This window comes from Pseudophryne corroboree, chromosome 2, assembly GCF_028390025.1.
Source record: "Pseudophryne corroboree isolate aPseCor3 chromosome 2, aPseCor3.hap2, whole genome shotgun sequence".
Taxonomy (NCBI): domain Eukaryota; kingdom Metazoa; phylum Chordata; class Amphibia; order Anura; family Myobatrachidae; genus Pseudophryne; species Pseudophryne corroboree.
In genome coordinates this window covers 238651053-238678767 of record NC_086445.1, presented here as the reverse complement: position 1 = coordinate 238678767, position 27715 = coordinate 238651053, and the positions used below count along the sequence as shown (strand labels likewise).

The following is a 27715-nucleotide window of genomic DNA, read 5'->3' as shown; positions in this document are numbered from 1 at the left end:
TGCGGTTGCCAAGACAGCATACCGAAAATAACAAACAAAAAACAAGGAAATTGAAGAAACTCTCTGGAGCTCAGAGAAGTGCATCCTCTCCTGAGGGCACTTTTTTCTAAACTGCCCGTGGGGCGGGGGGGGGGGGGGGGGGCTGCATAGACGGAAGTAGCCAGCACACCCAGTTGAAGAAATTTGAAATGCACTGGCTCCTTTGTACTAGATTTCCCCCAATACCCTTATGGATGCTAGAGAAATAAACAGATACAATGTATTCATAGACTTCTTTACTAGCCTGGGGGTGAGGTAGGTAGGTAGGTGTGGGGGGGGGGGGGGGGGGGGGGGGGGGGGGTGTGTGTGTGTGTGTGTGTGTGTGTGTGTGTGTGTGTGTGTGTGTGTGTGTGTGTGTGTGTGTGTGTGTGTGTGTGTGTGTGTGTGTGTGTGTGTGTGTGTGTGTGTGTGTGTGTGTGTGTGTGTGTGTGTGTGTGTGTGTGTGTGTGTGTGTGTGTGTGTGTGTCCAATGATAACAAATTAATGAGGGGGAAGGGGGTAGCAGGATGACAACACACGTTATATAGAGAAACAGATGACCAAACAGAAAACATGAGACCCTTGCTTGTGTATTACCTTCGGATTTTACCCTCGATTATCCACTTGTTTTTTCTGTAGTTAGACATGTTCTCCAGAGTTTTATCAATTTCACTACATAAATAAACACATAAGATTTTACATTATGGTAACAACACAAACATTTCCCTGCACCTACTGCCCCTCCTGTACAGCATTACTATATTATTAGACTGACAACAGGGAAGAAGCAATCACAATCAGCTCTACTTTGCAAACATTGTCAGATTAACTAGTTAAACTAATCTACTGTATCAAAACCAATCTCTTACCTAATAATGAGAGTACTGGCATTCAGCTCATTAACAAGAAACGCAATCCCTGCAGCTTTTGTGTGCGGAGGATGAGCCTGAAACGGGTGAGTGCGGAGGCTATCGCATAGCTCAAGATCGCCACCATGTGCTTCAAGGAAGATACGCAGAACTTCAGAAACATTTTCCCTGGTTAGATTGAGTTCTGAAACTTTTTCCCCTAAGATTTTCAAAGACTAATAGGTGAAAGAAAGCAAAAGAAAAGAAAGCAATACATGTAAGTCAATAGGACTGTATGAAATTTAAAGAGACTGTTCTATATCTGTAGCTAGAGTAGTTTCTGTTCCTTTAAGATACCTGGCAATATGGTGGAAGCCCGGGATCGAACAGTGCAACGCGCAGTAGTTTCATCAACAGGTTTTGCACCTCACCCAAGCTGTCACCTACATTAAAGAGCCCCTCTTGTAGTGTACTGAGGCTGGGTATGTCCTTAGCTTCATCCAAGCCAAACACTTTGCCATATGTTTGTAGAAACTCCACAATGGTCAAGCAGTGAGAGAAGGCACTACTGGGTAACACTAATCCTGGCACACGTGGAAAATCTGGTAATGGCTGAAACAAAAATAATGGTTCAAAATGTTATTATCTTTGTCCGCTAATAAGTAGATAACCTTACAAATACACATAAAAACCCATCCAAATTTGAGTGTGCTCTAAAATTAAATTCTTGGTCGCATTTACCACCCCTCAATCATACCTGATGATCAGGCAAACACATGTCTTCTGTGGGTTTCTTCAGTTCCTCCAACATAAACAGTTGGCGCTTGCGTTCCTCTAGCCGGCGCTGTTGTGCAACTTGCCTCCTGTCTGGCTTTCTCTCCTGTACAGGGGGAGTAGCCTTTTCCTTTGCCCTTCTCTTTACTTTCTTCTTCTCAGCAATCTGCTCGGCCTCCTTCATCTTCTGCTCCCTTTCTTCCCTCTCTCTCTCTTTCTTTTCCCTTAACTAACCGAAATATCATGTATTAGTTTCAGTGTAAATCAACTAATGTAAAAAAAAAAAAAAAAAGGCACGTTGATCTCTTACCACAAAACATATAGCAAAAATAACACAAATATCTGATTTCATCATCCATCAGTATATTTACAATTAGCATCTCTCTGTGGCTGCAGGACCAGGACAGAGTTACTACATCCTACTGGCACTGGTAACAATACGTACTTTTAGTTTCTTTGCTGCTTCTTGTTTGGCTTCCTGACTTCTGGCCTTAAGAAGAAATGAGACAAGTTTTCTATTAACACCCATAGAAGGAACAATCCATGTGCTTTATGCATGAGACTGGATGGAGTTTGCAGAAGATTTTAATTTATAGCAAAAATCACATAGCCCATTGCTTACTATTGCTTTGAAATACAAACAGTCTGTGAAATCATCTCGGATTTTTGTGGTAGCAAATCAAAGCGTCATAGTCTACATCCTACATCATTACCTCTAATTATCTCAGCCTGGATCTATGAACCTTGAAAAGGTTTACCAGATCTAGCTGCAAGAATAAAGAATATTGGAACATAACATAACAGTAATGTCAGCACCGGTGGCTGTGCACTCCTGAACGGAGCAACAATTTAATTGCTCCGTCAGGCGCCATCTAGTGGCCGCCGGCACACAAAACACTTAAATTCCTCCCACAGAGTTGAGGAGTAGCGTTAGCCTTTTTATTATACAGAATAAAGAACATGGCTTAACAGATGCACGTATAAATTGTTGTGTTAACATTAATGAGTAAACTTTATGGATGTCAACACCTTTCCAAATATAAAGGCCTGTATTTTTTAGAAAAAACATAAAAGCATTTAATGTGAAGTACAAAACTTTCATAGCCACACGCATTGCAGATACAAGAACAAAGTAAAAAAAAATAAGAATTTACTTACCGATAATTCTATTTCTCGGAGTCCGTAGTGGATGCTGGGGTTCCTGAAAGGACCATGGGGAATAGCGGCTCCGCAGGAGACAGGGCACAAAAAGTAAAGCTTTAGGATCAGGTGGTGTGCACTGGCTCCTCCCCCTATGACCCTCCTCCAAGCCTCAGTTAGGATACTGTGCCCGGACGAGCGTACACAATAAGGAAGGATTTATGAATCCCGGGTAAGACTCATACCAGCCACACCAATCACACTGTACAACCTGTGATCTGAACCCAGTTAACAGTATGATAACAGCGGAGCCTCTGAAAGATGGCTCACAACAATAATAACCCGATTTTTGAAACTATGTACAAGTATTGCAGATAATCCGCACTTGGGATGGGCGCCCAGCATCCACTACGGACTCCGAGAAATAGAATTATCGGTAAGTAAATTCTTATTTTCTCTATCGTCCTAGTGGATGCTGGGGTTCCTGAAAGGACCATGGGGATTATACCAAAGCTCCCAAACGGGCGGGAGAGTGCGGATGACTCTGCAGCACCGAATGAGAGAACTCCAGGTCCTCCTTAGCCAGGTTATCAAATTTGTAGGATTTTACAAACGTGTTTGCCCCTGACTAAATAGCCGCTCTGCAAAGTTGTAAAGCCGAGACCCCTTGGGCAGCCGCCCAAGATGAGCCCACCTTCCTTGTGGAATGGGCATTTACATATTTTGGCTGTGGCAGGCCTGCCACAGAATGTGCAAGCTGAATTGTATTACACATCCAACTAGCAAAAGTCTGCTTAGAAGCAAGAGCACCCAGTTTGTTGGGTGCATACAGGATAACAGCAAGTCAGTTTTCCTGACTCCAGCCGTCCTGGAACCTATATTTTCAGGGCCCTGACCACATCTAGCAACTTGGAGTCCTCCAAGTCCCTAGTAGGCGCAAGACACCACAATAAGCTGGTTCAGGTGAAACACTGACACCACCTTAGGGAGAGAACTGGGGACGAGTCCGCAGCTCTGCCCTGTCCGAATGGACAAACAGATATGGGCTTTTTTGAGAAAAAAACCACCAATTTGACACTCGCCTGGTCCAGGCCAGGTCCAAGAGCATGTTCACTTTTCATGTGAGATGCTTCAAATCCACAGATTTGACTGGTTTTAAACCAATGTGTTTTGAGGAATCCCAGAACTACGTTGAGATCCCACAGTGCCACTGGAGGCACAAAAGGGGGTTGTATATGCAATACTCCCTTGACAAACTTCTGGACTTCAGGAACTGAAGCCAATTCTTTCTGGAAGAAAAATCGACAGGGCCGAAATTTGAACCTTAATGGACCCCAATTTGAGGCCCATAGACACTCCTGTTTGCAGGAAATGCAGGAATCGACCGAGTTGAAATTTCTTCGTGGGGCCTTCCTGGCCTCACACCACGCAACATATTTTCGCCACATGTGGTGATAATGTTGTGCGGTCACCTCCTTTCTGGCTTTGACCAGGGTAGGAATGACCTCTTCCTGAATGCCTTTTCCCTTAGGATCCGGCGTTCCACCGCCATGCCGTCAAACGCAGCTGCGGTAAGTCTTGGAACAGACATGGTACTTGCTGAAACAAGTCCCTTCTTAGCGGCAGAGGCCATAAGTCCTCTGTGAGCATCTCTTGAAGTTCCGGGTACCAAGTCCTTCTTGGCCAATCCGGAGCCATGAGTATAGTTCTTACTCCTCTACGTCTTATAATTCTCAGTACCTTAGGTATGAAAAGCAGAGGATGGAACACATACACCGACTGGTACACCCACGGTGTTACCAGAACGTCCACAGCTATTGCCTGAGGGTCTCTTAACCTGGCGCAATACCTGTCCCGTTTTTTGTTCAGACGGGACGCCATCATGTCCACCTTTGGTAATTCCCAACGGTTTACAATCATGTGGAAAACTTCCCCATGAAGTTCCCACTCTGCCGGGTGGAGGTCGTGCCTACTGAGGAAGTCTGCTTCCCAGTTTCCATTCCCGGAATGAAACACTGCTGACAGTGCTATCACATGATTTTCCGCCCAGCGAAAAGTCCTTGCAGTTTTTGCCACTGCCCTCCTGCTTCTTGTGCCGCCCTGTCTATTTACGTGGGCGACTGCCGTGATGTTTTATCCCACTGGATCAATACCGGCTGACCTTGAAGCAGAGGTCTTGCTAAGCTTAGAGCATTATAAATTTACCCTTAGCTATATTTATGTGGAGAAAAGTCTCCAGACTTGATCACACTCCCTGGAAATTTTTTCCTTGTGTGACTGCTCCCCAGCCTCTCGGGCTGGCCTCCGTGGTCACCAACATCCAAAACTGAATGCCGAATCTGCGGCCCTCTAGAAGATGAGCACTCTGTAACCACCACAGGAGAGACACCCTTGTCCTTGGATATAGGGTTATCCGCTGATGCATCTGAAGATGCGATCCGGACCATTTGTCCAGCAGATCCCACTGAAAAGTTCTTGCATGAAATCTGCCGACTGGAATTGCTTCGAAGGAAGTCACCATTTTTTTACCATGGCCCTTGTGCAATGATGCACTGATTTTAGGAGGTTCCTGACTAGCTCGGATAACTCCCTGGCTTTCTCTTCCGGGAGAAACACCTTTTTCTGGACTGTGTCCAGAATCATCCCTAAGCACAGGAGACTTGTTGTCGGGATCAGCTGCGATTTTGGAATATTTAGAATCCACCCCTGCTGTTGTAACAGTATCCGAGATAGTGCTACTCCGACCTCCAACTGTTCCCTGGACTTTGCCCTCATCAGGAGATCGTCCAAGTAAGGGATAATTAAGACGCCTTTTCTTCGAAGAAGAACCATCATTTCGGCCATTACCTTGGTAAAGACCCGGGGTGCCGTGGACAATCCAAACGGCAGCGTCTGAAACTGATAGTGACAGTTCTGTACCACGAACCTGAGGTACCCTTAGTGATAAGGGCAAATTTGGGACATGGAGGTAAGCATCCCTGATGTCTCGGGACACCATATAGTCCCTTTCTTCCCGGTTCGTTATCACTGCTCTGAGTGACTCCATCTTGATTTGAACCTTTGTAAGTGTTCAAATTTTTTTAGATTTAGAATAGGTCTCACCTAGCCTTCTGGCTTCAGTACCACAATATAGTGTGGAATAATACCCCTTTTCTTGTTGTAGGAGGGGTAATTTAATTATCACCTGCTGGGAATACAGCTCGTGAATTGTTTCCCATACTGCCTCCTTGTCGGAGGGAGACCTTGGTAAAGCAGACTTCAGGAGCCTGCGCAGGGGAAACGTCTCGACATTCCAATCTGTACCCCTGGGATACTACTTGTAGGATCCAGGGGTCCTCAGTGATCGCGCTGAGACCAAAAAAAAGTGGGTCCCAGGGACCCCTCACTTTTAAAAATTGGGGTCCTACCTGTCCTTTTCTGGGTCCCATCGGAATGAAGGTTTTAATTAGTCTTATTAATGATTCAAATATAAGAACACAAACTTGATTTGGACACTACAAAAGGGGTGCAAGGGGGAGGATGGGGTAACGATGCTGCTGGGCTGTGTAGCATACAGGACACCCCGCACTTTAGATGTAATTAGACATTTTGGTGACCTTGTGGCAGTAAGAGAATTGGTTCTCCCGCACCGACACTGAAAACTGCGACAGTGCGCGCCGAAGTCGCGCTGGAATTTTTTAGGGTGTAGCTTCGTGGGGAAGGGGCGTGGTCACATAATAGTACCAATTCACATTATTCCACACAGTAGTGCTGCTTATACACATTGCACCAGGTAGAACCTCCTATACACACTGAGCCAAGGAGAGCACGTTATACACATTGCGCCAGGCAGAGCACGTTATACACATTGCGCCACACGTTGCACCAGGTAGAGCACGTTATACACACTGCACCAGGTAGAGCACGTTATACACATTGCGCCACACATTGCACCAGGTAGAGCACGTTATACATATTGCGCCAGGTAGGGCACGTTCTACACATTGCGCCAGGCAAAGCACGTTATGCACATTGCGCCAGGCAGAGCACATTATGCACATTGCGCCAGGCAGAGCACGTTATTCACATTGCGCCAGGCAGAGCACGTTATTCACATTGCGCCAGGCAGAGCACGTTATTCACATTGCGCCAGGTAGAGCACGTTATACACATCGCGCCAGGCAGAGCACGTTATTCACATTGCGCCAGGCAGAGCACGTTATGCACATTGCGCCAGGCAGACCACGTTATGCACATTGCGCCAGGTAGAGCACTTAACAATTATATGATTAAAAAACAGGACAACATTATTAAATAAATTTTCTATATGTAATGGGTTTATGGTGCCGCTATAATAGGAGCCCCAGACTGGATTTAGACACTACAAGTGTGTTGTGGGGGAGGGAGGGTGACAATGCTGCTGGGCTGTTATCATATCGGAAGTATGCATTCAGGATCCTGGCTGTCGGGATCCCTGCAGCGTAATACCGATGCCGGAATCCTGACAGCCGCCACAATACCAACGCTGGCATCCCGAGGAGATCAGGATCCCGGCAACGATATCCTGACAGTCAGGATCCTGAAGGGAAGTATGCACTGCCGCCACTGTTTTAGCGTGCGGGTGGGAAGGGGGGGGGGGTTAGGATATGGTGCTTGGGGAGGGTTGGGGTTAGGCTGCAAAGGGGGGGGGTATAAGTGTTAGGCACTAAGGGGGTGGGTTAGGTTTAGGCTGCGGGAAACGGAGGGTTAGTGGTGGGAGGTTAGGGTACCCTCTGCACTCGTCACTCTTGTCGGCTTTGCTGCGATCGGGATGCTGGTGTCGGTATACTAAATGCCAACATCCTGACCGATGACTTCGGACACTTGGTACAACCAATGGATTTGAGTCATCCTGCCTGTAATTTATGTGCTGACTGATCAACTTCAGTGACACTCACTGTGCTGGCTGCCTTTACAGTAACCAGCGGCAACCAGCAGTAACCAACAGCAACCAGCAGTAACCAAGAAAGGCAGCCAGAACAGTGAGTGTCACTGAAGTTGATCAGTCAGCACATAAATTACAGGCAGCATGACTCGAATCCAGTGGTTGTATCAAGGGTCCTGTATGCTGCAGAGACCAGCAGCACTGTCACCCTCTCGTCTCACCCCCACTCCATACCACAAAAATGTTGCCTTTAACACCTGCAGCCCCCATCTCCACCATCCCACCGATATGAACAGCCCCCCAGCCGCCACTGCAAGTCCAGCTCACCCTTCCGCACCGCACGCACAGTCCGCGGTCACCGGCGTTCAACTTCCCCGCAGCACAGTGTGTAGTGCGCCGCAGAGCCGTCCTTGCTCTGTCCGGCTCCCGTGAAGCTGCAGCGGGTGATCGGCAGGAAGGGGGGGGGGGGGGGGAGTCGTCCTCACTGTCTGTCCGGCTCCCTTGAAGCTCCAGCGGGTGATCGGCGGGAAGGGGGGGGCGACCTCATTCTCTTTCTAGCTCCCTTCAAGCTGCAGCAGGTGATCGGGGGGGGGGGGGGGGGGGGGGAGGAGAGAAGCCGTCCTCACTCTCTGTCCGGGGGGAAGGGGGGGGGGGGGGGGGGGGGGGGCGCGGCCGGCGCCGCCACAAGAGGACTTAAACAAGATGACCAGCTTCAGCGGAGCGCGTCCCCGGGGACCCACACAGTTTAGAAAAGTGAGTCCCCGGACCACAGATCAGGGTAAAATACGCGCTATAGCGCGTATTTGCGAACACTGGTCCTGTACGGTCTCAGCGTCATGCTGAGAGCTTGTCAGAAGCGGTGGAACGCTTCTGTTCCTGGGAATGGGCTGCCTGCTGCAGTCTTCTTCCCTTTCCTCTATCCCTGGGCAGATATGACTCTTATAGGGACGAAAGGACTGAAGCTGAAAAGACGGTGTCTTTTTCTGCAGAGATGTGACTTAGGGTAAAAACGGTGGATTTTCCAGCAGTTGCCGTGGCCACCAGGTCCGATGGACCGACCCCAAATAACTCCTCTTCCTTTATACGGCAATACACCTTTGTGCCGTTTGGAATCTGCATCACCTGACCACTGTCGTGTCCATAAACATCTTCTGGCAGATATGGACATCGCACTTACTCTTGATGCCAGAGTGCAAATATCCCTCTGTGCATCTCGCATATATAGAAATGCATCCTTTAAATGCTCTATAGTCAATAAAATACTGTCCCTGTCAAGGGTATCAATATTTTTAGTCAGGGAATCCGACCAAGCCACCCCAGCTCTGCACATCCAGGCTGAGGCGATCGCTGGTCGCAGTATAACACCAGTATGTGTGTATATACTTTTTATGATATTTTCCAGCCTCCTGTCAGCTGGCTCCTTGAGGACGGCCCTATCTATAGACGGTACCGCCACTTGTTCTGATAAGCGTGTGAGCGCCTTATCCACCCTAAGGGGTGTTTCCCAACGCGCCCTAACTTCTGTCGGGAAAGGGTATACCGCCCATATTTTCTATCGGGGGGAACCCACGCATCATCACACACTTCATTTAATTTATCTGATTCAGGAAAAACTACGGTAGTTTTTTCACATCCCACATAATACCCTCTTTTGTGGTACTTGTAGTATCAGAAATATGTAACACCTCCTTCATTGCCCTTAACGTGTGGCCCTAATAAGGAATACGTTTGTTTATTCACCGTCGACACTGGATTCAGTGTCCCTGTCCGTGTCTGTGTCGACCGACTAAAGTAAACGGGCGTTTTAAAACCCCTGACGGTGTTTTTGAGACGTCTGGACCGGTACTAATTGTTTGTCGGCCGTCTCATGTCGTCAACCGACCTTGCCGCGTGTTGACATTATCACGTAATTCCCTAAATAAGCCATCCATTCCGGTGTCGACTCCCTAGAGAGTGACATCACCATTACAGGCAATTGCTCCGCCTCCTCACCAACATCGTCCTCATACATGTCGACACACACGTACCGACACTCAGCACACACACAGGGAATGCTCTGATAGAGGACAGGACCTACTAGCCCTTTGGAGAGACAGAGGGAGAGTTTGCCAGCACACACCAAAACCGCTATAATTATATAGGGACAACCTTATATAAGTGTTTTCCCTTATAGCATCTTTTTTATATATTTTTAACGCCAAATTAGTGCCCCCCCTCTCTGTTTTAACCCCGTTTCTGTAGTGCAGTGCAGGGGAGAGCCTGGGAGCCTTCCCTCCAGCCTTTCTGTGAGGGAAAATGGCGCTGTGTGCTGAGGAGATAGGCCCCGCCCCTTTTTCGGCGGCCTCGTCTCCCGCTCTTAACGGATTCTGGCAGGGGTTAAATATCTCCATATAGCCCCCGGAGGCTATATGTGAGGTATTTTTAGCCAAAAATAGGTTTTCATTGCCTCCCAGGGCGCCCCCCTCCCAGCGCCCTGCACCCTCAGTGACTGCCGTGTGAAGTGTGCTGAGAGGAAATGGCACACAGCTGCAGTGCTGTGCGCTACCTTAAGAAGACTGAGGAGTCTTCATGCCGCCGATTCTGGACCTTCTTCTTGTTTCAGCATCTGCAAGGGGGCCGGCGGCGAGGCTCCGGTGACCATCCAGGCTGTACCTGTGATCGTCCCTCTGGAGCTAATGTCCAGTAGCCAAAGAAGCCAATCCATCCTGCACGCAGGTGAGTTCACTTCTTCTCCCCTAAGTCCCTCGTTGCAGTGATCCTGTTGCCAGCAGGACTCACTGTAAAATAAAAAACCTAAGCTAAACTTTTCTAAGCAGCTCTTTAGGAGAGCCACCTAGATTGCACCCTTCTCGGCCGGGCACAAAAATCTAACTGAGGCTTGGAGGAGGGTCATAGGGGGAGGAGCCAGTGCACACCACCTGATCCTAAAGCTTTACTTTTTGTGCCCTGTCTCCTGCGGAGCCGCTATTCCCCATGGTCCTTTCAGGAACCCCAGCATCCACTAGGACGATAGAGAAACAGTAGTGTTCATTCTAGCACCCTGCGCCTGACACAAACCGTGCAATTCCTCTATCTCAGCTCTGCGATACAGACCACAGTGTGCTAGAAGCACCAGAATGTGATACCCCAGGCAGGAAAAAGGAACTGCACAGATTGTGACAGGTGCAGGGTGCTAGAATTAAAACTTAAACAGTACTCCCCAATCTCTAGAAACTGCTAACTGGGTAGTATGGAGACGGGGCAGAGTTACTGCAATTGTGCACCAAATTGCAGGAGTAAAAAGAGTTTATGGGAAAAAAACATCTGCACCAGTAGATAATGCGCCCTTCCTATGACAGACATACATCACATACAAACATGCCCATGTTTACAGCCATTTTTATCACTTTCTATCTAATTCGTTATTACAAAAATCTGAAAAAAACTTATCTGAAACTGCAGGCACATCTCTCGAAACCTGGTCTTGGAAGGAGGAAAGACGAATGCCCCGGGTCAACACATCCTGAAGGAAGGACAAGAGACACGGCAAACAAAAAAGGTAGTACCGCTCACACCAGGAGATGTACAACTTCCAGGCACAATAATAAATTCTAGAAGTAACCGGCTTGTGAGCCTGAATCATGGCCTGGAACACTTGCTGGGAGAACATCAGAGTCCTCAAGATCTTGGTCCCTAGAGCAAAGCTGTCAAAGCCAGCTAAGGTAAACCAGGGTGCAGACAGGGCCCTTGACGAATTAGGTCTGACCAAAAAGGGAGGTGGTAAGGATCCTGGGCCAGTATGCTTCGAAGGAGAGTATACCAGTGTCGACTAGGCCAGTCCGAAACCATTAGAAGAGCCTTGCGACAAACCCGCTGAAGAACCTTGGACAGCATGGACAGAGGTGGAAACAGATAACCCAGATGAAAGAACCAAGGAGCCAACATAGCATCCACGAAGGCTACCTGATGATCTATTGACTGAGCGCCGCACAGAAGAATCTTTTTGTTCAAGCGGGAGGCCATGAGATCTATATAGGGCCGTCCCTACATGTTCACGATCATCTGAAACACATCTTGGTGTTGTACCCGATCTCTGGGATGAACAGTGTGATAACTGAGAAAGTCTGCTTCCCAATTGTCCACTTGGGAATGTAGATGTCCAATATGGCAAGAATTCAGAGTTCCTCCCAATGAAGGATGTGAGACACCTTCATTATGGGCCAGCTTGTTTAAGTAAGGCACGGCCGTGGAATTGTCCGACTGAATTCAAACAGGCTGACCTTTCAGAGACTGGCGAGTGTGTACCACGGCTTTCCCAATCGCCCTCGACATCAGAATGTTGATGGGGAGAATGTAGTGGTGGACCAAAACCCCTGAAAATCCTAGCCCAGAATGACTACTCCTCACCCAGTCAGGCTGACATCTGTCACGATGAGCAGTCAGTTACAAATTGAAAAGGGGAAACCCGGGTCAGATTTGGGGTGTGGAGCCACCACCAAAGTGACTGGCGTGTCTGAAGAGACAGCCGGAAAGGTTTTCTGTCCAAACAGGACAACGGTGTAGAGACTGATGCTGGATCATCCAGGCATGAAATCTGGAGAATGGAACTGCCTCGAAGCTAGCTACCATTTTCCCCAGCAGTAGCATGCAACGGAGAACCGATCCCTGAGGGGAGAAAGACCCGCTGACACTGTGTCGAACAGTAGACCCAAGAAAACCATCTGCAGGGTCGGACGGAGGCTCAACTTGGGAAAATTTACAATCCTGCCATGAGTATATAGAGTGTCTTGAGTAACAGGTCGTCCAACTATGGAATTAAGGTAACCCCTGCGTATCTTAGCAAACAAACCAATTCGCCCATGATTTTCCTGGGAGCCATGGAGAGACCGAAGGGCAGGGCCTGAACTGAAAACAGAGATGCCCCACCGCAAAGCAGAGATGAGGATGTACTTCCAAATTGGAATATGAAGATAAAAATCTTTGATATTTATGGATACTAAAAAATCCCTGGCCTCCATAGCGCCACTGATGGGGTGCAACTAATTTCTACAAAAAGGAGGTAAGAATTCAAAAACTTCAGATTCAGAATTGAATGGAAGCACCCATCCGACTTGTCCACCAGAAAAAGGCTTGAGTAAAACCCTAGTCCCTGCTGGTGAACCAGAACAATAATTCCGGAATCTGAAAGAAAACATAATGACTCCTGGTGAGCTCTCCTTATGGAACGGATCCAGGGGAAGAGGAGTGTCAAAATATCTTTGTGACATAAGACCTGCCAGGTCTAGAATACACAAGTTCTGACGATCTTGGGTCCACGGGCATCATGCGGTCTGTCTGCAGGTGTGTGAACAGGCCGGCAGGTCCTGTAGCTCCGCGGCCCTTGAAAACTCCCCTGCAGGGTTACTAAGACCTTAAAAAAGGACTGGATTCATCCTCTACCCTAAGGCTGAGATTTTGTCTGGGAAGTGGAGACTGGAAGGTAAGGGCTCTTACTCCCAGGAACCTGAGATATAATCATTTTAGGTTTTATGTCAAAAAGAAACTCCCTCTTGAAGAGGGTATCCATATGATAAATAGAGTGTCTAGTTAGAAAGTCAATAGACAGACACCGTGGTGGTCATTCCGAGTTGATTGCAACAGCAATTTTGTTAGCAGTTGGGCAAAACCATGTGCACTGCAGGAGGGGCAGATATAACATGTGCAGAGAGAGTTAGATTTGGGTGTGGTGTGTTCAAACTGGAATCTAGATTGCAGTGTTAGAATAAAGCAGCCAGTATTTATCCTGCACAGAAATATAACCCACCCAAATCTAACTCTCTCTGCAAATGTTATATCTGCCCCCCTGCAGTGCACATGGTTTTGCCCAATTGCTAACAAACTTGCTGCTGCGATCAACTCAGAATTACCCCCCATATGTTAGACAAACATTAGGTTGACAGGGTCAAAAGGCTGACATGACAAAGGTAGACAGTATAAAAGGTCGACGGTCGAAAGATAGACAGGGTCAAAAAGGTTCACATGAAAATGGTCAACAGGTTTTTAAAAATGTTTTACTTGTTTTTGGACTTTTTTATACCTTCTCTATTCATGTGGGCATAGAGTTGGTTATAAAACTTGTGGCGAGCGTAGCGAGCGCCGTTAGGGGATGCCTTTGTACAATTAGGGGTTGACAAAACTATCCACGCAAACACAAAAAAATGCAAAGAAAAATGGTGTCGACCATTTTTGATGTCGACCTTTTGCACCGTCTACTTTTTTCATGTAAACCTTTAGACCCTGTCGACCTTTTGACTGTCTAACATGTGGTCTATCTATTGACTGTCTAACTAGACACTTTCTATCTATTATACCACACCACTTAAAGAGGACTACCTCCCAAGTACATTTGGATTCTGAGTCCGCATGGAGTGGTTGGAGGCCTAGCTACAGAAGGGGAGGTTTACTGAGAAGTTTTTTTGAAACATGGGAAAGTTATATAGAGACCCTATCCCACACTCTCAAAGTACAGATCTGGAAGTGTTTCAGGAACACCTTATGGCAGTGGTTTCCAAACTTTTTAGAATCACAGCGCCCTAGAATATCAGAATTTTTTTCACGGCACCCCTAGGCCAAAAATTTCTTATTGAGAAATTTAGAAAGAAATATTACATTAGGTAGATCGCGTTTATATGTCATCCTTAGGGTCAGTTGTGTGGTGAGGGACAGGATTTGCTTCTGTTTGGCCACATATCTTATGACTGGCAGCCACCAGCACTGGTTTTGCCTATTATATTGACCATGAATAATTTGAATTGGTCCTGGACCACCAACCCAGGGCACCCCTGCAAGCGTCCCGAGGCACCCCAGGGAGGCACGGCACACAGTTTGGGAACCTCTGCCTTATGGTATGAAATGTGTGTATATATTCTCAACATCCCCCAATTTCTTTTGTTGAGAATAAGATTAGGGTGGATCAACACCTTGGTGAATTTCCTTTTTTCAAATGGATGGAAGGGGGGTGAAGAATGTGGATCCGGGTTCACACCATTTTCAGAGACTTGTTTCTGGTTTGACAACATTTATGAAAATACTGCTTAATATTTGATATATGATCGCATTTTTAAATGTGCTCGCATACTCCTGAGGTACTAAACAAATCTGGGGAATCTGTGGAGGTGGGAGGAGATAGAGGGGGCATAGTGGTCTTTTAACTAGTTAAGTGCCGAATCCCTGGTACCAAATTCCTAATGACACACACTCTAACCCAAGTGTATGTACCTCAATGTCCCCAATATGGATGCAAGAGGAACACAAATAAATAAAATGGGATACTTAAAATCAAGGGTTGATAAATTAATAGTACCGGCTAAATGCATACAAAGGAGCTGTACAACATGTGCTAGGTTTGAGGCACAAATAAACATTTGCCACATATTACAAGGTAGACATTCCAAAAGCATGGCAGAACCACCAGTTTTACTGAAGTAAAATTTTCCAGTTGAGCAGTAACACAAAAGACGCAGATAACACATTCACTTACTGCTATGCAATTAATTTACCACTCATGATAACAGATGTTTCCTTTAGCTGGCATAAGAAGAGCATGATGGAAGACAATCATGTAACCCAATTATACACTGCCTTGGCCCAACACCACAGGAGCAAAAAGTATAGGTCTTATATGCAGATTGTCCTGAAGGATCTTTGAACATTGTTGCATGCTAAAGTGAAACTGTGCATAGGCAAGGCTGGGGTTGTATTCACAGTAGCACTGCACAATTTATATATGTTCTCCTTATCGAGTGACTCCAGGGAAATAAAATGAAACACAAAGCCCCAGATTTAGCAAGCCGTGGAGAGTGATAAATTGCACGGTGATAAAGTATCAACCAATCAGCTCATAACTGTCATTGTTCTAACCCAGCTAGTGACAGTTAGGAGCTGACTGGCTAGGTACTTTATCACGTGCTATTTATCACTCTCCAAGCTTGATAAATCTGGGAAAAAGTCTCAAGCCTATTTACAGGCACCTTTCAATCAGTCTAGAGCAGCATAATAAGGCAGCTGGAAAAAGCGAAGAGTGGTAACCCCACCATGAAAACAAGAGTAATGGTCTGTGGCTGGATCCACAGCTTCCTGTTTCTAGTTGGTGCATACTTTAATAGCAGAATAATCTGTTGCACAAATCCAAGTCTAGTTGTCACCACTTCAAGGATTTAGGACAGAGGTTCTCAAACTCGGTCCACAGTGCATGTTTTGCAGGTCTCCTCACAGAATCGCAAGTGAAATAATTAGCTCCACCTGCGGACCTTTTAAAATGTGTCAGTGAGTAATTAATACACCTGTGCACCTGCTGGGTTATCTGTAAAACATGCACTGTGTGGGCTCCCGAGGACCGAGTTTGAGAACCTCTGATTTAGGATGAGATTGCATGACAGGTGGTCAGTGATATGGGTTGCTTAGATATATAGAGACTAACCTTCCTTCTCATTTTCTTCCGCAGCTTACTCAGCTGCACTTTTTCAACGTCACTAAGAATATCTAAACAGAAGAGACCAAAAACAGATTACAACGTACTCTCATTAGGAAAGGTGCACACATTCCTTTGTACAAGCATAAGCATATAAGATGCAATTTGGCACATAAGTGGTTAAGCAATCATGTCGTGAAATACCAAGAATAAAACCAGTAGCTTGGAATTCTAAAATACAATAATACTCTAATAGCTCTCCATACTGTACCTTGGTTTTCCAACTTCCTCAAGAGTTTAGCATCTGGTTTGCTCAGCAGATCAATCATCTTTACTTTTGGAGGTCGACCTCGCCCACGTTTGACCTTATTCTCCTTTGCTTTAGCTTTCTCCATATTACGAGGACGCCCCCTCTTTCCTGTAATGGCCATAATACGGGAGGGAATTTCCTCGCAGTTCAATAGCACCCACTGTAGACCCTGGAGCAGAGATTGTAACAATAGAATTTACATACAAAACTTTCTGACGATGACATGGTTATTTTACTTATGTTTATCCTGACAATAATTAAGAAGCATATAAAATATGGAAAAAGTTGCTTAGCCTCTACTACTTATTGTGGTAGAAGGAAAAAAAAAAAAAAAAAAAAAAAGATGTATGAACAAATATGCAACACAGCAGGTACTGTAAAATAAGTATAGAACACATCAACATTTTACTCCATAAACATATTTGTAATGGGACTGTTGCAAGGAAATTTTAATCAAATGTCAGCAACAACACATGCAATCCACACATGTAAAGAAATAAAACCATAGATGTCCATAAATTAAGTTATGGTGTTATGATGTGAATTGACAGAGGGAAAAAGTACTGAACACGTTTACTTAAATGTATTTAATACTTCGTACAAAAGCCTTTGTTGGTAATGACAGCTTCAAGACACCTCCTGTATGGAGAAACTAGTCGCATGCATTGCTCAGGTGTGATTTTGGCCCATTCTTTCAGAGTCTTCAAATCTTGAAGGTTCCGTGGGCCTCTTCTATGAACTCTGATCCTTAGTTCTTTCCATAGATTTTCAAGTGGTTTCAAGTCAGGTGATTGGCTGGACCATTCTAGCAGCTTTATTTTCTCTCTCTGAAACCAACTGAGAGTGTCCTTGGCTGTGTGTTTGGGATCATTGTGTTGCTGCAGTGTCTACCATACTTTCATCTTCAGCATCCTGGTAGATGGCAGCAGATTTTTATCAAGAATGTCTCGATACATTTTTCCATTCATCCCTTCTGCAATCACATGAAGTATGCCAGTACCGTATGCTGAAAAACAGCCCCACACCATGATGTTCCCACCTACAAACTTCACTGTTGGTATGGTGTTTTTGGGGTGATGTGCAGTGCCATTTCTACTCCAAACGAGTGTATTATGGCATCCAAAGAGTTACATTTTGGTCTTATCTGACCAGACTATGAGCCTAAGTCAGACCCGATCCTAGCAGCAAATTTGTTAGCAGATGGGCAAAACCATGTGCACTGCAAGGGGGAGATATAACATGTACAGCGATAGTTGAATGTGGGTGGGGTGTGTTCAAACTGAAATCTAAATGACAAAAAAAATAAAGCAGCCACTATTTACCCTGCACAGAAACAATATAACCCACCCAAATCTAACGCTCTCGGTAAGTTATATCTGCCACCCCTGCAGTGCACATGGGGGCTAATTCAGACCTGCCAGACAGCCGACGGCTGTCTTAGCCCTGCGATCGCCTTTGCCTGTTTGACAGGCAGAGGAGGTTGCTGGGTGGAAGGAAGCGGGCCGGCGCAGTTTGGCCGCCATTTAGGGGGACGGTCCTGGCAACGCAGGTGTGCCCAGACCGTTGGGGGGGGAGAGGGGCGCGGCGGCTGCGTGACTTCACGCGCAGCCGCTGCGACCGTCACAGCGATGGGTAGCTCCCTGCCAGCACGCAGGAGCTGTGCTGGTGGGGAGCTACTCTTCAAGTCCAAAAGCATCGCCGCCGTGCGATGCTTTTGTACTTGTGCGACGGGGCACAGCTACGATCAGATCTAAAACACCCCCATGGTTTTACCCATCTGCTAACAAATTTGCTGCTACGATAAGGTCTAAATTAGGCCCTATATTCTCCCAGTATTTCACAGGCTTGTCCAAATGTTGTGCAGCAAACTTTAGACGAGCTTCAAAGTGCTTTGTCTTCAGCAATGGAGTGGTGAGTGTGCATACAGTACATTGCGTTTGAAACAATTGTACCTAATTCCAGGTCTTTCTTAAGCTCTCCACAAGTGGTCCTTGGCTCTTGGACAACTCTTCTGAAAATTCTTTTTACTCCTCTATCAGAAATCTTGCGAGGAGCACCTGGTTGTGGCCAGTTTGTGGTGAAATGATGTTCTTTCCACTTCCGAATTATGGCCCAACAGCGCTCACTGGAACATTCAGAAGTTTAGAAGTCCTTCTGTAACCAATGCCATTAGTATGTTTTGCAACAATAAGGTCGCAAAGGTCTTGAGAAAGCTCTTTGCTTTTACCCATCATGAAATGTTTCTCATGTGACACCTTGCTAATGAGACAGTGGGGATTGAACCAGTGGGAAGCAGTCAATTTACCGGCAATCAGGATAACAACGTCGGAATCCCCACTTGGGAGGTGGTCCAAGCCACCATCCGAGGGGGAATATAACCCTGTGGCGACCAAAGATCGGGCCCGAATCGTGGCGAGCGCAGCTACCGGTATCCAGTTTCCTGAATGCTGGAATATCATACTGATCCCAAACCAGCTTATATTCATTTGCACTGACAAGGAGCAGCATTGCTTTATAATTACGGATGGATTTCAGCTGGTGTCTTGGCTTTCCTTGACTTTTTGCACCTCCCTTTCTTCATGTTGTCAATACTTTATCCTGGTGTCATTTCACATTATTACACATCATTTATGGACATCTATGGTTTGATTTCTTTGCATGTGTGGATTGCATGGGTTGTTGCGGACATTTGGTGAAAATTTCATTACAATAGCCCCATTACAAATATATTGAGAAAAACGTTTGTGTGTTTAATACTTATTTTAACCAGCTGTATGTACTATAGTGTGTATGTATGTATACAGATATATATATATATATATATATATATATACATACATATATACATACGCACACACACATACATATATATATATATGTGAATATTCTTCGTATGATTTTTGTTACTTACCGTAAAACCTCTCTGATTCCATCTGGGGGACGCTGCGCACTTACTGATGGATTAGAGTGTGTGGGAAGGGAGTTTGGCACAGAACCTATAGAAAGCTAACTCCTCCCCCCTCTAACCCCTCCCATCTCCAGCATGACCAACAATTACCTCAGTTAACGTTTAGCAAAGCCGGAAGAGTAAGAACAGAACACAACTAGACAAAAATATGGGAGGGATAGCAGCGCCCCCAAGATGGAATCAGAGAAAGATTTTACGGTAAGTAACAAAAATCCCTATTTCTCTTTCATCCATCTGTGGGACACTGCGCACTTACTGATGGGATTTCCCAAAGCAAGCTAATTAGAGGAGGGAGAAACAGACGGCATAGCGGTCTGTAAAATTTGACGCCCAACAGAGGCAGTATGAAAACGGTAAAACTTGGTGAAAGTATGCACGCAAATAGCCCAGGAGGCACCAACAGTCCTAGTCGAATGAGCCCTCAGGAACAGGCAATGCAGAAGATACATAGGTCTGCCGAATAACAGAGGTCACCCAACGCGCTACTGTGTTTTTAGAGGCCCCCAGCCACGTTTGGGTGCATCAATCAAAACCAACAAGGTATCTGTACGGCGAATAGACTCCGTACGGAACAAATAAATGCGTAAGGCCCTAACAACATCCAACAATGCCAAATGATAATCCTTTCCAGAAGACTCTGGAACAAACGCTGGAAGCACTATGGAAGTCATTCCAACCCATTCGCAACGCAGCGGTTCTTTGCTGAGGTGCGAACGGGTCTGGAGTGTGCATGCACGCGCGGTCGCCGGGCAGCGACGCTTACAGAGAAGAGAGCGGTCGCAGTGGCAACCGCAAAGAAGATGGACAGCAAGAGGGCGTTCCAGGGCATCAACCTACCGTTTGCTGCCGTTTTCGGGGAGTGGTAAGCAAAACGCAGGCGTGTTCAGGCAAATGGAGGGTGGAGTCGTCACGTCAAAGCCGGGCCCATCATCGTTGTATCCATTGCACAGGGTAAATAGGTCTAGGGCTACTCTTGTTTTGCGTGAAACTTTTTTAGCATAGCAGGGCTACAATCTATGCTAAAATACACTCCCCCACAGGCGGAGATTAGTTGATCGCACCAGCAGCAAAAAGTTGCTTGGTGCGATAAACTCGGAATGACCCCCTATGTCCTGATTCATATGGAAAGCCGACACAACCTTTGGCAAGAAGGAAGGCTTCGTACTTAAGACCACTCGATCCTCATGAAAAACCAACAAAGGTGGTCTGCAAGTAAGTGCCGCAAACTCTGAACCAATGGCCAAAAGAAAAACCACCTTCAGAGTAAAAAACCGCAATTCAACAGTTTCCAGTGGCTCAAACGGAGGCTTCTGGAGAGCCAGAAGAACCAAATTTAAATCCCTGGGGGGAACCGGAGGAACAAACGGAGGTTGAATCCTGAGCAGCCCTTGAAGGAACGTCTGGACCTCCGGAATAATAGAGAATCTTTTCTGAAAAAGTATCGACAAGGCCGAAACTTGCACTTTAAGGGAAGAAAGACGAAAGTCAGACCATCCTGAAGGAAAGACAACAGGCGAGGTAAGCGAAAGAGGTCCGGCAACAACCCACGCCTTGCACACTAAGCAATGTAGATACGTCATACTCTGTGATAAGTTCGAGAAGTGACTGGTTTCCTAGCCTGAAGCATAGTTTTCACCACTGGTCGAGATAAACGTTTAGCTCTTAGAATGCTTGATTCAAGAACCATGCAGTCAAAGCCAGACGATTTAAATCGTGGTGGCGACAAGGTCCTTGTAGAAGAAGATCGGGTTGCAGAGGTAGACGGAACGGTTCCTTGGACACCATGCTGAGGAGGAGAGGGTACCATTGACGACGAGGCCAGTCCGGAGACACTAGAATGACCGGGGGACCATCTCTCCAGATGCGTTTAAGTAGGCGTGGTATTAAGGGAATTGGAGGAAACACATATCCCAGTTGAAAATGCCATGGAGTTGTCAAGGCATTGATCAACTCTGCCTGAGGATCTTGAGCCCGGGAGCTGTACCCCACAGAGACACCAGAGTAAGAAAGACTTCTTAATGAAGCGCCCATTCTCCCGGATGGACCGTGTGACGGCTTAAGAAATCTGCTTCCCATTTTTCCACTCCCGGAATGTGAACTGCGGAGATGGTCGGAATCCAACGTTCCGCCCACTGGAGAATATGGGAGACTTCCTTCATGGCTCTCCAACTGCGAGTACCACCTTGTTTGTTTATGTAAGTCACCGCTGTGGCGTTGTCTGATTGAATGCGTACCAGAGCATACCGAATTGCTCTCAGCTCCAAGATGTTGATTGGTAACTTCGATTCTTGACTGTTCCAGAGTCCCTGGCAGTGCTGAGATTGAAACACCGCCCCCTAACCAGTCAGGCTGTTGTCTGTGGTGACCATCCTCCAAGACCAAGCAGTCAACGGCGTTCCTCTAATCAGATTGGGACTGTGAAGCCACCAAAAGAGAGACTGTCGAGTCTGAACCGATAGCCGACACAATTGCAGGTGCAGACGTGGTCCTGTTGGATTCCACAGCCAAGAATTTGAGCTTGAATGGGTAGAGCATGGAATCTGGCATATGGCACCACCTCGAAGTTCGCTACCATCCTGCCCAACACTTGCATACATCTGAGAACTGAGACCCTCTGCAACTGTAACAGGGAATGGACTCTGGATTGTAGATCTTGAATTTTGTCCTGAGGTAGAAAAACCTTCTGGCTTCTCGTGTCGAATAGGAGCCCTAGAAACATCATCTTCTGAGGGGGAAGATTTTGGGAAATTCACTATCCACCCGAACGACGTAGGGTGGCTGTTGTGAGCTGCAATTGTTGGTGAAGAAGTGTCTGTGATGGAGCCTTCAGCAACAAATCGTCCAGGTAAGGAGTAATGTTGTCTCCCTGACACCTTAGAACCGCCACTACACGGGCCATGATTTTTGTAAAAACCAGAGGGGCCGTGGACAGGCCGCACGGAAGAGCTTGAATCTGAAAATGCCAATGGCCGATTGAGACTCTCAAAAGATGTTGATGACCTGTCCAAATGGGAACATGGAGGTATGAGTCGTTTATGTCTATAGATGCCAAATATTCCTCCGGTTCCATGGCGCGAAGATTGAACGAATCAATTCCATTTAGAATTTCTGTACAGAGAGATACGGATTCAGGCACTTTAGATTTTAGATGGGTCGAAATGAATCGTACAGTTTGTTTACGAGAAAAAGACTTGAGTAAAAGCCCTGACCCTGTTGAAGTTTGGGAACTGGAAGAATTACTCCATTGCGTAAAAGCGTGGAAGTTGCCTGAATCAGTGCTTGTCGTCTGGAGGGATCGCATGGGAGAGGAGTGATGAAAAAGCAGTTTGGGACAGGATCCTCGAGATCCAAAATATATCCTCAGGTTATGACCCCAGTCACCCTCCGATCTGGTTTCGACAGGAGCCACACTTCCTTGAACTGTAGTAACCGAGCCCCAACCACCAATGATCCCTCCGGAGACCTCCCTGCATCATGAAGTAGGCTTGTCGGCAGGCTTGCCCGCTGGTCTACGTGGTGCCTGGTATCCTCTACCTCGGAACGCACCTCTACGTGGATATCTTGAAAAGGCTCGAAAGGACTGGAAAGTTCCCCTGCCTTGAGTACGAAAGGACTGAAACTTAGTTGGTTTCGGCATTTGTGGAGCAACTGGAAGAAACGGGCTCTTGCCACCCGTGGTATTAAAGATAACCTTTGTAAGTTCCAGACCAAGGAGAAATTCCCCCTCAAATCGAACGGCTGTTAACGTCTGTTTGGAATCTGAGTCAGCATGCCAAACCCGAAACCAGAGTGAACATCTTGCTGTAACCGCTAAAGCAGATACACGTGACTGTTGCGAGGCAGAGTCCAACAAAGCTTTACCAACATAAGTGAGCGCCTCAAAAATTTGTTCTGCTAGTTGAATAGCCTCCGAAGGATCATCAGATTGCATGCCAGATACAACCAGTGCTAACCAGTCATCCACGGTCTTAAGGACCCAAGCTCCAGCGAGGATTGGATGTAGAGAAATACCCGATCGCCTCTATCTTCCCATCCGTTGAATCCTTCAGTGTCACCGATTGTACTGAAGGGATAACTGTAGCCTTCGCCAAATCAGGAATAGGAGCATCCACCTTAGGAGCCGATTCCCAGAATTTTGAGCTTGAATGCGTGAATCCGGCTTAAGCCTCTTTTAAAATATCCGCAAAATGTGTATAGGAAGGGAAAACAGCTACTTGTCTTTTCTTTTTTTTTTTTGAAATACTTTATTTATGCGTGGTCAGGTAGGTACAGAGAGCATACTGAAAATACATGGGACATGCGGCCAACATAGCCAGTGTCCGGGGTAGACCACATTTTTCAAGCATATAACAAGATTAAACAGTGAGGGAGAGACAATCAAGTTCAAACATGGGGTTTGGGGGGGGGGGGGGGGGGAGGGGGGAGGACCACATTTGTGTCTATACATGATGTATACCATGAGAACAAGTAAAGTCAGAATAAGAGGGGGGAGGAGATTCAGAAAGGGGGTGTGGACGAAGAGAGCAGCAGGGAGGAAGGGAAGTTAGAGCGGGGGGTGGGGGGGTGGATTAGAGAGAATTGTCGGAGGGAGAGAGCGGTAGGGGCCCATGGGTCCCTGGGGGGGAGGGGGATGTTCTAAAGGAGGGGAGACTAGTTTCTACGTTCGGCGGCGAGCCAAGGAGCCCAAACCTGCTCGAAGACGTGGCCCCGGTCGTGGAGATAATATGTGATCTTTTCCATTGAGGCGATGTGCCAAATTTTAGCTTTAAGGGAGAGTAGGGAAGGTGGGGAGGGGTTCTTCCAGTTGAGGGCAATCAATGATTTTGCTGCTGCTAAAATATGTGAGGTTAGCTTTTGGGAGAATTTATTGAGGAGTGGGGGGGGATAACATAGCAGGGAGGTCCAGGGGTCTTTCCGGACAGGAGGGTCTAGAAGTGAGTTAAGGAGGGAGTAGACCAAGTCCCAGAAGGGCACAATTACTGGGCAGGTCCACCATATGTGGAGCATAGTGCCTCTATCTCCGCAGTTTCTCCAACAGGACGGGGAGGAGGACGGGAAAATTTTGTTAAGTCGGTCAGGGGTGTAGTACCAGCGGTAGTAGATTTTGTAGGCCGTTTCCTTAAAGGCAGTGGCAATGGAGCTTTTAGCGATCCCCAGCCTCATGTCCTCCCAGTCCTCTGTTTCTGGAGGAGGTCCGAGGTCTTGTTCCCATGCGAGTTCATGGGGCCGGGAAGAAGGGAGGGAGGAGTCTAGTAGGAGAGAGTAGAGTTGGGAGATTATACCTTTGGAGGAATGGGAGTTGACGCATAGGGATTCAAAGGGAGTAAGGGCGCGGAGTAAGGCGGTAGAGGGGAAGGAGGCCAGAAAGTGGCGTATTTGTAGGTATTGGAAGGGATTAAGTGGTTGTGAGGGAGTTTTCCGCTGGAGGTCGGGCAGGGACAACCATTGGCCTCGATCGGCAAAGTCCGTCGGAAATTTAAGGCCCAGTGTTGTCCACATTCGGGATCTCGTAGTAGAGAGTCCGGAGGGAAACTTGGGGTTTTGCCAGATGGGGGTCAAGGGTGAGGGTATGGTAGTGAGACCCCAATTCAAAGAGAGAGCGTCCCATGTTTTGAGATTGAATTTGATGGTAGGGAGATGCTTAGAGGCTGGGGATCGAGAGGTGGGGGAGAGGCCCCATAGGGGGGACAGGTCTGGTATGGCCATGAAGGCTGCTTCGATGTCCAGCCAGGACACCGATCCTGGAGGAGCGTATGAGGTGACAATGTGGGATAGGTGGGAAGCAAGGTAGTATAGTTTGACGTCGGGAAGGCCTCTACCACCCGCGGAGGTTGGTCTTTTCAGAGTATTGGCGGCTATGCGGGGAGGTCTGTGGTTCCAAATAAAGCGTGTGAGGGCTCGTTGGATAGTGCGGAGGAAGGTGGTCGGGACTGCCACGGGAAGGGTCTGGAAAAGGTAGAGCCATTTGGGGAGAATGGTCATTTTAACCGCTATGATCCTGCCCAGCCACGAGATGAAAAGACTGTTCCAAGAGGTCAAGTCAGCTAGTGTTTTGGTAAGGAGGGGTGGAAAGTTTTCTCGGAAGAGGCAGTCGTATCGAGGAGTTAGGTATATCCCTAAGTATTTGATCTTCTTGGGTTGCCATTTAAAATTGAAGTTGGTACGGAGGGACTCGGCCTCACGTTGGGGGGTATGAAGCATCATGGCCTCAGATTTGGAATAATTGATTTTATATCCTGATATAAGACTGTAGGCTTGTAGTAGCGAGAATAGATTTGGGAGTGAGATGAGGGGCTGGGATAGAGAGAGTAGGATGTCGTCTGCAAAGAGAGAAATTTTGGGATTTGTGGGGCCCACCTGTATACCGTGTATGTCCGGGTGTGCTCTAATTTGAGAAGCAAGTGGTTCTATAATGAGGGCAAATATTAGGGGGGAGAGAGGGCAGCCCTGACGTGTGCCGTTGGCAATACTAAGTGGGGCGGATGGGATACCATTGATAAGGACGGTGGCAGTGGGAGTGGAGTATAATGCTAGAATGCTTGTGAGAAAGCCGCCAGATAGGCCATAGGCCTCTAGGGCGGGTCTCAAGAAATCGCTACTTGTCTTTTCTGACGTTTGAAAAAGGCTGTTGAAGTCTCCGCCACTGCCATATCTTAAAGATATAGGGGGGAATTCAAACGTTTGAAAAGTCAGTTGGGTGTCTGTTTTTTACTAACAATTGAATACCTGACCTAAGAGACTGACGTATGGCTTCTATCAGTAATCTGACAACTGAGCTAGTAGACTTCTTTTCTTCCCAAGCAGAGGTATCCTCCCACTCAGGATCAAATTCACCTTACTCCAAGAATCTAACTACTCTCCTGGGAAAGCGATAGCGGGCAGTGGCTGCTGTTGTTTAGGAGCAGTTGAGCCTGAAGCAGTAACTATATTTATTCAAAGACTGTGCTAAGTCAGAAAGACATTTGCCCATAATTCTTGCCCACGGTGGCTCCTCAGCAGACTGTCCTGAATCAGTACCCGATTGGGACTGACGCAAGCCAGCGATAGCATCGGCCATATTCCTGGCCCACTGAGGAATTGACTGATCCGCAGAACCCCCCTGCTGCTACGCAACAGGTGTTCCAGAGCACGTCGTGCAGAGAGGACCTCGGTCCGTGCTACCTGTAGAGCCACACTGAACAGGCAAAAAATAAGAATTTACTTACCGATAATTCTATTTCTCGTAGTCCGTAGTGGATGCTGGGGACTCCGTCAGGACCATGGGGGATAGCGGCTCCGCAGGAGACAGGGCACAAAAATAAAGCTTTAGGATCAGGTGGTGTGCACTGGCTCCTCCCCCTATGACCCTCCTCCAAGCCTCAGTTAGGATACTGTGCCCGGACGAGCGTACACAATAAGGAAGGATCTTGAATCCCGGGTAAGACTCATACCAGCCACACCAATCACACCGTACAACTTGTGATCTGAACCCAGTTAACAGTATGACAAAACGTAGGAGCCTCTGAACAGACGGCTCACAACAATAACAACCCGATTTTTTTGTAACAATAACTATGTACAAGTATTGCAGACAATCCGCACTTGGGATGGGCGCCCAGCATCCACTACGGACTACGAGAAATAGAATTATCGGTAAGTAAATTCTTATTTTCTCTAACGTCCTAAGTGGATGCTGGGGACTCCGTCAGGACCATGGGGATTATACCAAAGCTCCCAAACGGGCGGGAGAGTGCGGATGACCCTGCAGCACCGAATGAGAGACTCCATGTCCTCCTCAGCCAGGGTATCAAATTTGTAGAATTTAGCAAACGTGTTTGCCCCTGACCAAGTAAATGCTCAGCAAAGTTGTAAAGCCGAGACCCCTCAGGCAGTCGCCCAAGATGAGCCCACTTCCTTGTGGAATGGGCTTTTTCTGATTTTGTCTGTGGCAAGCCTGCCACAGAATGAGCAAGCTGAATTGTACTACAAATCCAGCGAGCAATCGTCTGTTTAGAAGCAGGAGCACCCATCTTGTTGGGTGCATACAGGCTAAACAGCGAGTCAGATTTTCTGACTCCAGTCGTCCTGGAAACATATATTTTCAGGGCCCTGACAACGTCAAGTAACTTGGAGTCCTCCAAGTCCCTAGTAGCCGCAGGTACCACAATAGGTTGGTTCATGTGAAAAACAGAAAACACCTTAAGGAGAAATTGAGGACGAGTCCTCAATTCTGCCCTGTCAGAATGAAAAATTAAGTAAGGGCTTTTATATGATAAAGCCGCCCATTCTGACACACGCCTGGCTGAAGCCAGGGCTAATAGAATCTTCACCTTCCATGTGAAATATT

At 47.0% G+C, this 27715-nt stretch overlaps 1 protein-coding gene across 6 annotated transcripts in view; it reads right to left on the bottom strand.

Annotated features, from left to right (window-relative positions):
* Nucleotides 1-27715, bottom strand: part of BAZ2A (bromodomain adjacent to zinc finger domain 2A) — a 441771-nt gene that overhangs the window by 150248 nt on the left and 263808 nt on the right. For all 6 annotated transcript variants that reach the window (XR_010211400.1, XM_063952546.1, XM_063952545.1 and 3 more), the window contains exons 10-16: nt 16383-16590; nt 16121-16182; nt 2086-2130; nt 1624-1869; nt 1224-1478; nt 888-1102; nt 616-690 (exon numbers count right to left, since the gene is read on the bottom strand). Coding sequence is in view for 5 of the 6 variants with exons in the window: in XM_063952546.1 (XP_063808616.1) it covers nt 616-690; nt 888-1102; nt 1224-1478; nt 1624-1869; nt 2086-2130; nt 16121-16182; nt 16383-16590 (1106 nt within the window). In the remaining variant the exon portion in view is untranslated. The remainder of the gene's footprint in view (nt 1-615; nt 691-887; nt 1103-1223; nt 1479-1623; nt 1870-2085; nt 2131-16120; nt 16183-16382; nt 16591-27715) is intronic.